This window comes from Rhinolophus hipposideros, assembly GCF_964194185.1.
Source record: "Rhinolophus hipposideros genome assembly, chromosome: 5".
In the NCBI taxonomy this organism is placed as follows: domain Eukaryota; kingdom Metazoa; phylum Chordata; class Mammalia; order Chiroptera; family Rhinolophidae; genus Rhinolophus; species Rhinolophus hipposideros.
The window spans coordinates 91873048-91890528 of NC_138051.1; the positions used below are offsets into that span (position 1 = coordinate 91873048).

General features: G+C 38.4%; 1 protein-coding gene across 1 annotated transcript in view; it reads right to left on the reverse strand.

The window, feature by feature from the left end:
* Positions 1-17481, reverse strand: part of CATSPERB (cation channel sperm associated auxiliary subunit beta) — a gene marked incomplete at its 5' end in the record, with an annotated part of 68620 nt that overhangs the window by 11693 nt on the left and 39446 nt on the right. Inside the window, 4 exons of the mRNA XM_081048930.1 lie at positions 2049-2188; positions 8267-8605; positions 10473-10660; positions 16463-16617. Coding sequence (XP_080905056.1) covers positions 2049-2188; positions 8267-8605; positions 10473-10660; positions 16463-16617 — 822 coding nt within the window. The remainder of the gene's footprint in view (positions 1-2048; positions 2189-8266; positions 8606-10472; positions 10661-16462; positions 16618-17481) is intronic.

A 17481-nucleotide genomic window follows, 5' to 3' on the forward strand; every position in this document is an offset into this window, starting at 1 on the left:
TAACCCCTAGGAACTTAGAATGTGACTGTATTGGGAGGTAGGGCCTGTAATGAGGTAACTGAGTTAAAATGAGGTCACTAGCGTGGGCCCTAATTTAATATGACGTGTGCCATTAAAACAAGAGGAAATTTGAACATAGACACACACAGAGAGGGGACAATGTGAAGACACAGGGAATAGACGGCCATCTAAAAACTGAAGAAAGAGGCGTCAGAAGAAGTCAACCCTGCTGACACCTTCATCTTGGACTTCTAGCTTCAAGGACGATGGCAAAATAAATTTCTGTCATTTAAGCCACTCAGTCTGTGGCGTTTTGTTATGACGGCCATAGCAAATTAATATAATAACCAACTAATGACAGAAAAAAGAAAAATGGAAAACAAGCGATGATAGGAAATAGAGATAGAGTGATAAGTTTGACATGAAGATCTGTTTGAGAATAACTCGTAACAGAAAACACATTCTTTTCCAGGAAGAAAAACATTCCAGTCTCATTGGATATGGGCAACATGTGGAAATGAGCAAGAGTCAAGAAGTCCTTATTAAATAAACATCATTGTTACATCCAACTCACATCCATGAGGCTTCTCCCATTCACTGATGGACATTTGCTTTGATGATATGAATAAAATAATTCCTATCGGTATACATTTTGAAAGGAAATTATTCACTTAGCAATTACTGTATTTCACCAAGATATGTTCTTCGTAGGAATTTGTGTGTTTGAATCTTGAACAATATTAAACATTCAACAAAATCTGATAAATTCTGTTTGACACTGAATTTTAAAAATGAAGAAATACTAATAACTATAGTGGTGTAGTAGACTTTGGTAGGGGTAGTTTTACCCCTATATCTATGTTCTGTAGACACTAAAAATGATATGTTTTTCATGAATTTCAGCCAAAACACATTGAACCAGAATCCAACAAGGGTTATATTATTAAAGTAAATTTAGGGACGGGTTGGGGTGGGAGGCACAATTATGTAAAAGACAAGGAAGCAAAAAGGAAAACTCAGAATGCTGGATATTCTATAACACAACTGATCCAATTTCTACAATTCAATGGCAGGGGAAGAAAATGGAGTAGTACCTTTCAATTAAAAGAGACTTAAAAGATTAAAAAGAAAATCCACATACTGTGTGAATCTTGTTTGGATCTCAATTCAAACAAACCAACCATAAATTTTTTGAGAAAATTGAAGAAATTTGATTATAGACTAATTTTTATTGAATTTATAGGTTTTAAACCAAAAATTTACTTTAAAAGTTTTCGGAATGATAATGGTATTGTGGTTATGTGAGAGATGATACATGTTTTTAGAGATGTGTATGGAAGCATATAGTAGTGAAATGACACAATGTCTGCTCTTCATTTAAAAATATGTCAGAATATAAACAAAATTAAGTAGGGATGATAAAACAAAAGTAGCAAAATCTTGACTATTGTTTAATTTGAATTTACATAGAGAGCTAGATGGAAATTCTACTTTTCTCTATATCTTAAAGTTTTTATGATAAAAATTTTTAGAATATGTAGAAAAGTATTTATTGAGTCAAAGGGATTAAAACGTGTAGTGAAGTGAAAGGAGGACATTTTTTATAGTGTATATACAATGCCCTCCCAGTTTTAGGGGAAAAAAAAGAAGAAAATACTGTACGTTTATAGTGAATGAGCATTTCCTATGTGCCAGGCAATGTTTTAGACGCCCTACTTGAATTAGCACATTTAATTCTCAGAACAATGATATGAAGTAGGTGTTATTATTGTCTTCTCCATTTCATAGATGAGGAAACTTTAGCCTCAGTAAATAACTTTGCCAAGTTCACAGACACAGTACCAGAAATGAGATCTAACTCAACTAGTCCTTTCCAGAGCTCACCCTTTTAACCTCTATTCCGTTCTGTCACACACCTTTCTGGAATACCTAAAAGTATTCAGTCATCCTTCATAGGTAGGATGATGTGTAAGTTTTCCGTCTTTTCCTCAGCTTACATTCTAAATATTCTATGTCATACATTTTTTTGTAGGTAAAGAAAATCTTACTTGACGTAAAGTTTTGCTAGCTGCGGAAATTTCCATTAGATAACTATCAGTATCATCAAAAGAGCCTTCAGCTTTAACTTCCAACAGAGTTGGGTTTCCAACAATGACTTTCAGTAGCGGTATTTCGAGTGTTTGAACACCTACAGAAACAAGGCCAACGGTTAATATTAAATCATGAAAAATTTAAACAATTTGATAATAATGGGCTAATCAGGATTCCAGAATATCTACAGAACCTTTTATGAAGGTTGCATAATGGCTGCAAAAGTATGGTTAGGAATTTATATAGCGTTAACTTTAATAGTTCTTAGAAAAATTTAACGTCGCAAATATTTTCTCTTATTTTCTCACAGAAATATTGCTGCCCACCACCCCTCATCCCTCAGCCAGGTTCTCAAATGGTCAGTTGGTTAGGTCACATTGAGTTGGATAACTCGGTAGAGAAACTGAAGAGTGCATGCTCAATTTAAAGGGTGGTCAGTCCATTGTTACCACGAGAAAACTCCTAGGCAGTTAACACAATGTCACCAGGGCAATTTCTGCCTGCAAGTCACCAGTTTGCCGTCTCTCCATATTGAGAAATTAACGGAAAAAGAGATTTGAAAGACCATGTAGTCTAAGTGGCATCTTTACTAATCAGTAAATCAGGGATGAGAAATAGTAAATGATTTGCCTGAGTCTCACCTGCCGCAGTTGCCGTTAAACCAGTGATCTGGCCAGTGCTTCCTAAGGTATAACTGCGGATTTTTAAAAAATGCAAATTCTGATTTAGCAGGTCTGAGGTAGGGGCTGAGATTCCATAATCTCTCCCCTCCTAGCTTTATTGTGGTATAATTGACAAATAAAATTGTATATATTTAAAGGGTATAATGTGACGATTTGATATACATATACAATGTGCAATGATTACCACAATTAGGTTAATTAACACACCCACCACCTCACAGTTACCCATTTATGTGTGTGTGTGTGTGTGTGTGTGTGTGTGTGTGTGTGTGGTGAGAATGCTCAAGACTACTCTCTTAGCAAATTTCAAGTATATAATACATATTATTAACTGTAGTCACCAAGCTGTACATCTCCAGAACTTATTCATTTTATAACTACAAGTTTGTACCCAGATCAACATCTGCCCATTTCCCCCACCACCCCCAACCTCTGGCAAACAGCATTCTACCCTCTATTTCTATGAGTTAGACTTTCTTTTAGATCCCACCTGAGTGACATCATGCAGTGTTTGCTTTCTCTGTCTGCTTATTTCACTTAGCATAATGTCCTCCAGGTTCAGCCATGTTGTTGTAAGTGGCAGGATTTCCTTGTTTTTTTGTGGCTGAATAATATTCCATTGTGTACACCTATGCCACATTTTCTTTATCCATTCATCTATTGGTGCACACCTATGTTATTTCCATCTCTTGGCTGTTGTGAGGAATGCTGCAATGAACATGGGAGGGCACGTATCTTTTCGAGATACTGATTTCATTTTTACAGATACATACCCAGAAGTGGGTTTACTGGATCATATGGTGGTTCTACTTTTAATTTTTGGAGGAACTTCCATACTTCCCATCGTGGCTGCACCAATTTGCATTCCCACCAACAGTGAACAAGGGTTCCCTTTTCTCCACATCCTCACCAACACTTATCTCATCTTTTTGATAATAGCCATTCTAACAAGTGTGAGGAGATATCTCATTGTGACTTTGATCTGCATTTCTCCAATGGCTAGAAATGTTGAACACCTTTTCATGTACCTGTTGGCATTTGTGTCTTCATTGGGAAAAATCCTATTGAGAGCCTTTGCCAATTAATTGGATTATTAGGGGGGGTTGTTATTGAGTTGTATGAGTTCCTTCTATATATTAACCCCTTATCAGATATGTGGGTTGCAAATATTTTCTCCCATTCCATAGACTGCCCATTAATTTTTTTGATTGGTGGGTTTTTATGTGTATTTTGCTGTGCAGAAGCTTTTTAGTTTGATGTCATCCCACTTGTTTATTTTTGCTTTTGTTGCCTTTTTTTGGGGTACCATTTCCAAGAAAAATCATCACCATGACCGAGGTCAAGAGCTTTTCCCCTATGTTTTCTTCTAGGAATTTTATGGTTTCAGGTCTTACCTTTAGTCGAGTTAATTTTTGTGAGTGGTATAAAATAGGGGTCTTATTTCATTCATGTGAATAATCTAATTTTCCCAACACCATTTATTAAAGAGACTATTCTTTCCCCATTGTACGTTCTTGGCTCCTTTGTCAAAGATTAGCTGACTGAATATGTATGGGTTTACTTCTGGGCTCTCTATTCTGTTCCATTGGTCTGCGTGTCTGTTTTTTATGCCAGTACCATAATGTTTTAATTAACTTTATAATATAGTTTGAAATCCAGGAGTGTGATGCCTCCAGCTTTTTTCTTTCTCAAGATTGCTTTGGATATTCAGAGTCTTTATTGTGATACACCACATTGACAAAATGAAGAATAAAAAATCATTTATCATCCCAATAGATGCAGGAAAAGTGTCTGACAAAATTCAATGTCCATCAACAATAAAAACTCTCAACAAATTAGGCATACAAGAAATGCACCTCAACACAATAAAGGCAATATATGACAAGCTTATAGGTAACATTATACTCATAGGTGATCCTACTCATACTCGTATTCAGCATATTCAAAGCTTAAATCTTGTCTTCTAAGATCAGGAACAAGAGAAGGATGATCATTCTTGCTACTTCTATTCAACACAGTAGTGGAAGTCTTACCCAGAGCAACTGGTCAAGAGAAAGAAATAAAGGTCATCCAAATCAGAAAGGAAGAAGTGAAAATGCCTATGTTTGCAGATGACAGGATCTTATATATAGAAAACCCTAAAGACTTCACCAAAAAACTTAGAACTAATAGACAAGTTCAATAAAGTTCCACAATACAAAATCGAAATACCAAAATCATTTGCATTTCTACACACTAACAATGAACTCTCTGAAAGAGAAAAATTAAGAAAAATATCCCATTTACAATAAAATCAAAAAGAATAAACTACCTATGAATAAATGTAACCAAGGAGGTGAAAGACCTGTACACTGAAAACTATAAGACATCAGTGAAAGACGAAGAAGACACACTAAATGGAAAGATACCCAATGTGATATTGTGCTTTATCATAAGAAATACATAGTTGGTCTTCTGTCCCATTTCTGGCACAGAGCTCCTAAACCCTTGGAATTTCCTAAGTGAAGAGAGCAATAAAGCTGTCTTTTGTTATGTTAATAAGGTAACTTTTGGACCACACCTAAGGATGGGGGCCAGTTGCCAGGAGAACCAACCACCTAATCAGAAGGTTGGGGTAAACAGGTCCACCCCAACCCTACACTCAGGTTGGATCAATTGCCAATGGTGAATAATTTAATCAGTTATGTCTATGTAATGAGGCCTCCGTAAAACCCCAAAAGGACGAGGTTCGAAGAATTTCCAGGTTGGTGAACACGTGAAGGTGCTAGGAGAGTGGTGTGTCTGTGCCATTCTGTACTCTTCCCCCATACTTTGGCCTACGTATCTCTTCCATCTGGGTGTTCATCTGTAACTTTTATGACATGCTTTTATAATAAACTGGAAATCCAGTAAGTAAAATGTTTCTTTGAGTTCTGTGAGCTGCTCTAGCAAATTAACAGACCCTGAGGAGGGGGTCATGGAAACCTGCAACCTGTAGCCAATCAGTCAGACGCACAGGAAACAATCTGGGTTTCCCACTGGAAACCCAAGTGGGGGTAGGGGTGGGGGCGGAGACAGTTTTGTGGGACTGAACCGTTAACCTGTGGAATCTGATCCTATCTCTGGATAGATAGTGTCGGAACTGAGTGAAATTGTAGAATAGCCAGCTGGTGCCTGGAGCATTGTTTGCTGTGTGGGGAATTCCCACCTCATTGAAGTCAGGTCTAAAAACCCCTTTACCTGGGTTCACAGATTGTAAAAATGAATATTGTAAATGTCCATACTACCGAAAGCGGTCTATAGATTCAATGCAGTCCTTATCAAAATCCCAATGGGATTTTCCACAAAAACAGAAAAAAAAACCACCTAAAATTCATATAGAACTACAAAAAAACTGCATTTCTAATAAGCACCCCAGGCTTTGCTGATGTGGCTGGACCAGGGACATTCCTTTAGAAGCGTGAACTGGGCTTTTCTTCACAAGAAGGCGATTGAGTTACTTTGCTGATTACTGTTTGGTTCCATCAGAGTCAACGAGTAAAAGTGATTGCACCATTGAACAACTAATTTGGTACATTTTAAAGCTGAAATAATTAGAACACTGTGGGATTTAGACTGGAATATAAAGAGATAACAAAGGAACAGAATTTTAAAATCCAGAGATGGTAAAAATAATAGGTAAATTGTACACCAAGATAAAGTCATATTTTGAAATCAGTGAAGAAAGGATACACTATGAACTATGAAATTGTAGAATAGCCAGCTGGAACAGCTAGTAAACCATCTACAAAACACCAAAGCAAAATCTAGATAAATTAAAGAATTAAGTGAAAAGTTAAACCCATAAAATTAAAACTCTAAAATTACTTGAAGGAAATAGGGACAAATAGTATTTATAATCAATGAGAAAGAATTGGTTTCAGAAAGAAGTTTTTCAGGATATTTAGTTCACAGTATGATGGAAATAGAAATAGATGTCTTCCAATTTTTTTTCAAAGCCTATGATTTTCATTTACATAAATTGTATTTGGTTCTGTTTTTCAAATAAGCCTCTTTTAAAAATAGTGTTTTGTCCTTTCATTATGGTTCATGTATCTTCTTTTCTCTCTTTAAGAGTTTTACATGGGATGGCCGGATTGCTCAGTGGTTAGAGCCCGAGCTCTCAACAACAAGGTTGCTGGTTCAATTCCTGCATGGGATGGTGGGCTGTGCCCCCTGCAACTAAAGATTGTGCGCCCTCCACAACTAGATTGAAGGACAATGACTTGGAGCTGATGGGCCCTGGAGAAACACAATGTTTCCCAAAATTATACAATTAATAAAAATAAAAAAAGTTTTACACATGCTTATTTTATAGTGTCCTCCTGATTTTTCTATTATCTCATGTTCTTGAAGATTAAATTTCCTATGCCTGTTGGGTCATTTCCTTACATAGCTTTAACATTCTTTTCCTTGATTCGTGCTCAAGGATTTCTTTTTTCATGGAAGTCTACATAACCTGGGTGATGAAAATATTCCTACAGAGGGTTTTGTGCTGACTTATGCTGGTGCCCAGGGGTTATAATTACTTCTCAGCTTAAGATTCCTGCGTCTGGTGGCTATTCTCTGGTGTTACACAGTCTTGGAGTTTGGGTTTTTATAGGAGATTCTTTTTCTCCACTTTGAGCCCCAGGGAGATGATAATCTCCCTAGCTCCTTTTTTTAGGTGGGTATGTAGTTTTCCTGACCCCCTCTTCACGGTTGAACAGTACCACCTTTATGTAATGGTCTCAGTTCCAATTTGTTATCACAACGTAGAAAGGACCAAAGCCACATCTCTGCCAAGGCTGGGGCATTAAAAACCATCCACCGCCCATATTGTTTACATCTGAGCCTCATATCTTTCAGGCGGCCACACATTAGCTAATTTTTTGCCTTGTCACCTCTTCATTTCTGGTGACAACATTTTTGCTCTTTCCCTCCCTTCCTTCCGTCTTTCCCTCCTCTTTTTCTATTATAGCTCAGTTATTTACTAAAACTTTTTGTTGTATTTTTTTCCACTATGCCATTTCTCCATCATTGTTAATAAGGTCTTTCCTTTGCTAATAAATAAATACCTGGAAAAATGTGAAAAGTATGGAATTTTACTTAAAAGCCATTATTTAGCTAACAATCAACACTTGAAATAATTATGATAATTCAAGGTGTTTAAAAGGTTTTCTTTTCAGAGGAAAGCAAAAACCTAAACTAAAATCCCCTGTAAACTTGGGCTGCTAACTTAATCTTATTTTCCTCATTTGTAAAATGGGGATTATAGTCTAGCCTTTTAGAGTTGTTACAAACATTAAAAGGTATAAAAAAATCACTTAATCCAGAGCTTTACACAGTGCCCACTACTTAGGAGCTAATACTGGTATTCGTAGAATGCTATGGAAACCAAAGATAAAAAAAAAAAAATATCACAAAGAATATTAGTTCACATTCAAGGAAAGCAAAACATCTCCTTTTGATGTTTCCCAATACAAATAACTTACCTTTTGAATTAGGTATGACCTTGACTTTTAAAGACTGAGATTTCCCCAGATCAATGTATTTCAGGACATTGAGAGATAGTGAATCATCATGTTGCTGAAACCAATAATTGCACGGTGTTTCATATATAGTCCATGTTCGGCCATTCCTCTGCCCAAAGTTGTACAAGAACCAGGAGTCTTTTACAAACGTCATACCGTTGGGTACCCTTGCAGGCATGGTAGCAATAGCTAAAGCTTTCTTAGCATTTACAATTCTTGTGATCAGGAAGCTGCTGTAACCGGGAATCACCACAGTCTTCTCTATATCCGAATCTCGAAATGAGGAAGTAACACCTGGAGCTAAAACAGGAATGATTTGATATAAAATAAAAGAGCCAATGTTCTCCAAACATCCTGGAGGACAAAATGGATGAAATGCACTACGTGAGTTTTTAAACTGTGGTCTTAACCATAGACCACAATTGCCAGATTTCAGGTGATACTTCAAATTATTTTATAGAAAATGTATCATGAATATGTCAAGCACAGATCTATATTTTACCCTTTACTATGAAACAGATTCTATAAAATTCCCAGCAGAAAAAAAAAAAAGCCATGTAGGACTAAGCAATTATAAGAAACCCGATTTCTTTACTATAAAACTGCCAAGAAGCTTAATAACCTAAAATCTTTCTTGTGATTCTACAAGAGAAGGATACTGTATCCCCAGCACCTAAAGATCTGCCTATTACATAGAAGCTGCTCAATAAATATTTGCTGAATGGATGAATAATTGATTGTTTAAGGAGAGCAAGAAGATTTAGATGAAAAGAGGCTCTAGGGCATAAGCAACATTGTCATTTAAGGAATGGAAGGGGAAAAGATGCCACAAAGCAGACAAAAAAGAAATGATTAGAAAAAATCCATGACAGAGAATATGAGGGAAGCCAAAAGAAGGGGGTTTCAAGGAGAGGGAGGGCATCATTATCACATGTTTCTGGTTTTTTTCATTATCACATGTCTTTGATAGGTCTTGGAACACATTAATAATACTCACCTCATTCTGAAAAAATAAATAGAAGTAGTCAAGAGATCCTCCTTAATTACCTTTGTGACACACACATGCTCTAATGTCTCCCATTCTAGACAAAATTCCTTTTTTTACAATTCCTCCAACTGCCACATCATTTCCTCCTCTTTGTAGCGAAATTCCTTGAGTTGCCTTAATTCACGTCTTCATTCCTCTCCTCTCTAACTTTTTGAACCTAATCCAATCAGACGTTGGTCTACAATACTCTATCCAACAACAGCTTTTGTCAAGCTTCCCGACAACAGATCCCCTGGCCAATTTTCTTTTCTCGTCTTATTTGACTCACTGATAGCATCTAACACAGGAGTACTCCCTCCTTGTGGAAACATCTCCACTCAGTTCTCAGAGCAGACCATCCAATCTCCTTTACTGATTCTTTCCCATCTCCTGGCTGGTGTCCTAGCACTATCGTATATATGCAGACCACTCAAATGTCTCTCTCCAGTCCAGATGTCTTTATTGAACTCCAGATGTGTCTTTCCAAATAGCCACCTTATTTCTCCACTTAGATGAGTAACAGCATCTTAAACTTAATATGATCCCTCACCCAATTATCATAACAGCCTCCTGATTTCTCTGCTTTCCTTCTTGCCCTCTCTCCATCACCTGCCCAGTCTACTCTCAACACAGCAGCTAAAGTGATCTTGTTAAAACCTAAGTCCTATCATGTCCCTTTCTGCTTTACTCTGCTTTACTCACTTTCCCATTTACTCAAAATAAAACCCAAGTTCTTATAATGAACTATGCTAGCTTTTACTATGTGCACATATCTATCACATAATCCTTTGAAATGGAAATATCCTACATAACAGTGATTTAAAATTATTTTATTATGGAGGGCAAAATCTGCACGGATTTCCTGTCTTCTTTCATTTCTCCTGAATCCTGGCTAATACAAAAAAGTGGGAATAAATGATGGGTCCTAGTATTGATGAAATATCAATGAAGTTATAGCTAGGTTTAATTGTATCAGAAATAAAAATTCCTTTAGACTTTAGTAGATGTAAACTTCTGCAGATTACCAGTTGGACTAAATTTTAAAATCTACTGTTCTATAAATGAGCACGAACAATCTTCTCAAATGAGAACTTTTTATTTTTACTAGCCATAAGAGCTATGTTATGTTATTACACTTACTTTGCATTTGAAGAATAAGATTATAGAAGTTTCCATCTTGATTGATCGAAAGGGAACTAGACAAACAAGGGCTCTCATTCACATCTTCTACTGCAAAAGGGTCTGTCATTTCTGCAATAACTGAGGACAAAAATCCTTTAGGAGTGTTATGTTTCAGTATCTTTCTTATGTGAGCTGTTCCGGTTTTCCTAAACAAACACACAGTAAGGAATTTGGATAAAACTGTGGCCTCAATGAGCAAGCTTTTGAATATATAATTTACAAACAAAATATGCCACAAATACTGACAAATGAACGTTTGATTAATAGTTCTTTAACCTCATTAGTTAACCAATGAAATGTCAATTACAGTAATGGGATATAACTTTCCACCTATCAAATTAGCAAAGATTTTTAAATGATAGGGTTCAGGAGTGGCAAGAATTGAGTGGAGAAAGGCATTCAATTGAGTGGAGAAAGGCATTCATAAGTTGGTGCATACTTCCCAGAAAGCAATTTGAAAGTATTCATTAAGAGTGATAGCATTATTTGTTTTCCCTCTGATTCCATAAGTCTACCAGTAGGGCTCTATCCTAAGGAAATCACTGAAACACAGGGGATAAAAATCTTTCCACACAAAGATGTCCATCACAGCATTATGATAAAAGGTAGAAATAAGAGATGCCAACAATGGGAAAATTAAGTAAATGTTAATACATGATTTACTTAGACAAAATGCAACTATTAAAATGATATTTACAGAGTTTTCAATTATATAAGGAAAACGGCATATATAATGTCTAAATGAAAGAAGCAAGGTAAAGAATGTTAAAATGCATATTAAAATAGCTAATCAGTAATTCATCAAAGTGTTAACAGTCATGATTTCAATTTTCTTCTTCAAATTTAGCTGTGTCTTAAGAAATTTCTACAATGGACATGTACTTTATAATCAAGAAAAACAATCTATATTTAAAATGTTAACCTGGACATCCACATGCAAAAGAAAAAAATCTAGACACAGATCTTATATCCTTCACAAAAATTAACTCAAAATAAATTACATATTTAAATATAAAATGCAAAACTGTAAAACTCCTACAAGATAGATAACACAGGAGAAAATCCGATGACCTTGATTATACTGATGACTTTAGATATAACACCAAAAGCACAACCCATGAAAGAAAAATTTGATAAGCCATATTTTATTAAAAATTTCACAGAACTTCTGCTCTGTGAAAGACATTGTCAAGAGAAAGAGAAGACAAGCCACAGACCAGGAGAAAATATTTGCAAGAGATGTGTCTGATAAAAGACTATTATCCAAAATAATCAGTAGGGGAAGGGAAAACAACTCTTTTTCCTCTACCCGCCTAGGTTCTGTGCCTGGGATCCTAGAAATTAAACTGACAAAAGATAGATTAACAATAGGAAACAGTTTATTAACACGTGTGTCATGCTTACACACGGAAAACTGAGCGGTAAGTCACAGGGACAGGTAGAACCTGCAGCTTATCTAGCACCTGAATGAAGATGGTTGAAAACCTAATGCTCAAGGTGATGTTGTGAAGAGGTGGGGCTCTTGGGAGGTGATTTAGGTCATGAGGGTGGAGCCCCTGTGAATGAGATGAGTGCCCTTGCAAAAGAGCCTCCAGAGCGCTCCCTTGCCCCTTCCACCATGCCAGGTTACAGTAAAAGGTTGGCAGTCTGCAAACCAGGAAGAGGGCTCTCAGCAGAACTGGCCATTGGCACCCTGATCTCGGACTTCCAGCCTCCAGAACTGTGACATCAATGTCTGTTGGTTATAAGCCACCCAGTCTGTGGGATTTGGTAGCCCAAATGGACTAGGGTGCCCCTATCTTCTTTCTAGTTAACGAGGTCCTAGACACTGTAATAGGAAAGAGGTTTAATATGCTAAGAAATGTTAAGGAAGAAACCAAACAAATTATTTTGGTGATGTGGTGATCTACTCAGAAACATATCTACTCAGAAAACCCCACAGGAATATATAGAAAAAGTACCGGACTTATTAAAAGAAAGTAGCAAATTTGAAAAATGTAATATACAAAAGTCCATTACAAGACTTCTGCTTTTGCTTTAGAAGCAGAAAGATGCAGCCCAACAAGAAAACTAGATAGAGAATGAAGTGATCACTTTCCTTAAGCCCATCAGAGAACTAAGGCCAGCAGATAACCAACTAACTAGAAATCCAGGGACTAAGCCATTCCATGGAGGGTCAGAACACTGAACAGTCTTACCTATATAAACACATGGGAGGAAGAAATGCAGTGCTGATCACAACACAGACAAGTAATAATTCGCTAAAATTGTAAAAAAAAAAAAAAAAAAAGAACTGCCAAAGGCCAAGTATGTGCTGCCATGTCCATCTAGAAACGCTGGGGTACCCTTCAAAGAGGAGCCTGCACTCACTTGCAAGATCCTTGCCCTGGGCTTCCCGAGTCTCATGAGAAAGATTGGGTGGGAAAGAGACCAGAGAGCCCCTGCTGGTGGTGCAGGTGGGTGGGTGGGGGTGGGGGGCCTTTGCATCAGAAGATGGGGAGAAAACAGGCATCAAGCATCACCCACTTCCCTGAACCTTCTTTCATAGAAAGCTAAAGCCTAAGCCACAGGGCTTGGGCATTAAACACTCTAGTACACAAGCCTCGATACAGGTGATCACTAGCTAGGAAAAGGACCTGGCGGGTACTGGCAATGAAGCCCCGCCCCCTCTCTCTTTCACCCCTCTCCCCAAAGAAGCAAAAGCTTTAAGCTCCCGAGAGAGGGAGCAAAGCCAGTCATCCACCGGGCACAGACAAAGACACAGTATGGAGGACGGAAGGATAAAATAATAACTCTCTACCCCTTCAGGAGGGTCAGGAAGCTGTCTTGGGCCTCCAATTCTACAAGAATGAAGTAATCTTAATGCTAGGAGAAGAGCCAGGAATTTCCACCCAACATCTAACTGCGGATATAAGGCAGAATTTGACTGCAAGAGGTTATTTCTATTAACAGGTCGTTGTGGGGCTTTTTTCTTAATGAACTTGACAAGCTGAATCTCACATTTGAATACAAGAACAAAGGCCAAGAAAAACCAGAAGGGAGTACCATTAACGTGTTATAAGTTATAGACACGTAGTGTGACAAATAGAGCAATGAAATAGGAGACCAGAAACAGACAAAGGCATGAATGGAAGGACCTATGACAGACCACAGGGGTGACACTGCAGACCAATGGAGAGTTGCAGGACAACTGGCTATCTATGTATGAAAAGAAAGAAAGAGATCAGATTCCCACCTCATACCATACACATCAATTCTAGATAGATTAAAAACTTAAAAATAAAAAAGCAAAGTTTAAAACTACCAGCAGACAACATAGGAGAATAATTAAATTGTGGTATTTTCATGAAATTGACTTACAGATGCAGACAGCCATATCCAGTCATTTAGGGAGCATCTGAGGTCATCACAAAAGCATAATGTTGTATGTAAAAGGCAAATCCCAGGAGAAGGCATGCGTAGATATGTAATACATCTAGTAACACTAAGCAATACATTTTGGTACATATGCAAGTGTTAAAGTCATAAAGAAAAAAATATCTTTAATGTTCACCCAAAATTCAAGACAATGCTTATCTCTAGAGGATAGGGTAGGGGGGAAAAGGCAGGGAAAAAAACAACGGAATGCTGCCCAGAAGGATTGTGGGAAGGGCGAAGGGACCCCAGGAGAGTAGCAGACTTCTAGAGGCGTGGAGGTGATGGGGGCAGTTGTCACCAGTTAGAGGAATGGCACTTCCCCCTTTAAAGGACTCTGGAGGTCTCCATCAGGAGTACCTCTCATCCCTTTCTTCTCACCTCCCTTCTTTCACCCAAACTCTAGAAGGGCTATAAATCATAAGCTAGAAGGGAGGAGGCTACGAACCAGAAAACAATGAGAATGAGAAACACTCTCTCTCCCCACACTCCAGGCTTCTCAGTTTGGGTCAGGTTCCAATTAGAGTTTGGGAAACAAATTTAAATTGGATGAGAGTTTGACTTTTTTTCTAAAACACTAGACAGGAACAGAGTCAGGTGATTATTAAGTCACGTGATTATTACTTTGCTTAAACCAAGGAAATATTTACTTACTCTCTAAGGGAAAAGCTATGGGGCTTGCCTGATATTTCATCTAGAGGTAGGAAAGAAAGTATCCCGCAAAGGGGATTTGAAGAGACACAGTAGGAAGAAAAATAAAGTTGGTTTCTCTAGCTTCTTTAGTAGACAAATCACACATAAATCAATCCAGTTTTTCACCTAATTAGAAGCCTTCGGTGCCTCCTGCTTTCATGGAATAACATCCAAATTCCTTACTGGGACTCAGAGTCCCTGCCTGACCTGGGTCCACTCTCTTGAATGACTTTCCTCCTTTGTTCATGACACTCTGGGTTTTCTTTTGGTTTCTCAAACACACATCATGCTTTTTGGCCTGGAGGCCTTATCCATGCTGTTCTCTCGGTCTGGAACCTTTCCTCTACCCCCAGCTCTTCCTCCATCCTCATCCTTCCCATCTCACCATAAGCATCACTGCCTCTGAGAAACCTTCCAAGATCCTCCAAACAACCCCCAGGAAAACACTCTTTCAATACTCCACGCTTTTCTGTTGTAGACTATTGTCAACTGTAAGTACATACTTGTCTACTTCCAGTGCTAGAGTACAACAAGGAATGTCTTCCTCACCGTTCTACCACAGCAGCAACCACAGTGCTTTGCACACATATACGTGCTAAGTAATTGTGGAAGAGATGAATGAAGGACACTCCTCCCTCCCCCCAGTATCTAGATATCTGCCTTTGGCCTATTGCTGACCTCATAACTCTGGACTCCCAAACCCTCGACCGCCCCAGCTGAAGTTCCACTCGCCTCCAGTTCTCTGATCCTGGCTCTTTGCTCCCATTTCCTGCCCGGGGTTTGCCTGTTCCCTAGTTTCTGAGGAAAGTGACTACGTCTGATCACAGAATGTGTTGATCTTGTTCTCACATATTCTGATCCCTAAGAGAATCTGCACATGCTTTTAAAAATAATTAGGTTATAAGAAATGATTAACATTAGGATGGTATGAAGATGTTAATTTCTAAAAAAGTGATTCTATATGTTTTCTATAAGGCCATACCTATAGTATAAACTTGAAGTGGGTGACCTGGAATGGCACACATACACAAGCTATTGAAAATAAAAACGTTGTAGAAATCATGGGTACTTTTCTTAGAGACAGAAAGTTCTACAGTCCTCATGGAAAAAAAAAAAAAAAACAACTACTGCCAGCATTTGTTATGTCTGATTCCAGTCTTCATGACCACCTCTAAGTGAGCTGCCCGGAGGCGCATGGGTTTGCTGGTTATAGGACAGGGTATGTCCCGACAGCCCCATACATGTGTAAGAAACAGATTTCACCCTGGTGGAATAGGGCCCACCATATTTGGGAGAGGGTGAGTTTCTAGTAATCTGAAGTTGTTCCTTTTCTCATTGTTAGATTTTAAGGGGTTGTAGAACTCATAAGGTTCTTCAAAGAGACTATTTAGACCTTGAAGATAGCTTTAAGGGTCACTGGCTATTGCCAATGTCTTAGAAGTCAGCGTTCCTGAGAATTCTGCATACCTGTCACACAGTATTTCATGCAAGATGGCCTTCACTACATTAGATGTGTTTGTTTTTTGGACATACGAGAAGTGCCATGTGAGTGAACACTGGATAAGCAGTAACCAGTGTAGCCCAGAACATTTTCACACTCAAGATGGCAAATGTACATTACTATAGCTTGGCCTGGTGGTGCTGACATACCTGGCCCTGAGTTCCTGAGATTGTGGCATCATGTAAGGCACCTTGGCATCTCCAAATACATTTGGCCTCATGAGGTGTCAAAAAAACTTACTCTATTTGACCAAGAAAAGTACTCAAAAAAGTAGGCTCAAAATTTAGAATCTAGAAACCAGTGTGCAATCTAAATAACTGTGAGGCAAATCAGTACCTACCCGGAGTGTATCACTTTTCCCAAGTGAATGTTGTTGAATTGCTTGGTGTATCTGCTTTTCTCCGGTTCATTCTCGGGTACATATGCATAAAAGATCATTTCATCTAAGGTGATATACTGCAGAGCAAGTGCGGTCTCAAAGCCCATATCAGGAGCCTGGAGGAGGACAAAAATAGACTGCATTTACATGTCCTTTTTATATTTTAATTATGACAGAATGCAAATAACACATTTATTTCCAGTTCACATCAAAATAATACTGGTTGTTTATCAGTAGGAGTAATATCTCAACATGCTCTATTTGAATATCCATGTGTATGCAAGGGACAATGCATTTTTCTGTTGAGGAGGAAAAGAAATTCTGAGGAATGATATTCACTTTAAGATTCCTGTGCCCTTTGTGGGAAGCTGAGGTGGAAGGGTGTATAGAGACTTGGCTGTCTTCTGCTGTGTGTGTGTGGGGGGGGCGGGGGTTGGAATCTGGAGGTGCAGATTTTAAACTCAGTTCTCATTTAGAGTTTTATTTAGGAAAGGAGCTGTGAAGTACGTCTCTTCATTGGAAAGCTGCTACTACTCCCAGTCCCCTGAGAGTGACTGCACAGCTACTGTCTGAGTCCCCAACTCTAATAGCTTCTGAGCGTCTCGTTTCCTCCAGTTCACAGGCTTTTCCTTGCAGCCAACATGGCGTCTGTGGTTCAGATTTCTGGGCCGTAGGTCTTCTTTCTAACACACCCTTCTCCCATCCTGATCCTGTCGCTTTGGGAAATTTCAGGGGGTGAGAAGAGAGGTGGAGACCAGCCCCCAAGGGCATGTTGGAGCTAAGGTTTCTATGAGACAAGGAGGGAGGGGTAGGTAGTGCAGGCTGGGTGGGGGCATAGTCATCACAGAATGGGCTCCAAGACCCATTTTCTGTTATGCCTTTTTCCCTAGTCTCTTAAATTTGGGAATCCACTGAGAAGGGGAGAGAGTGGGAAACAGACGCAAGGAGAATAAAAGTGGGACTGAACAGATGGCTTAAGG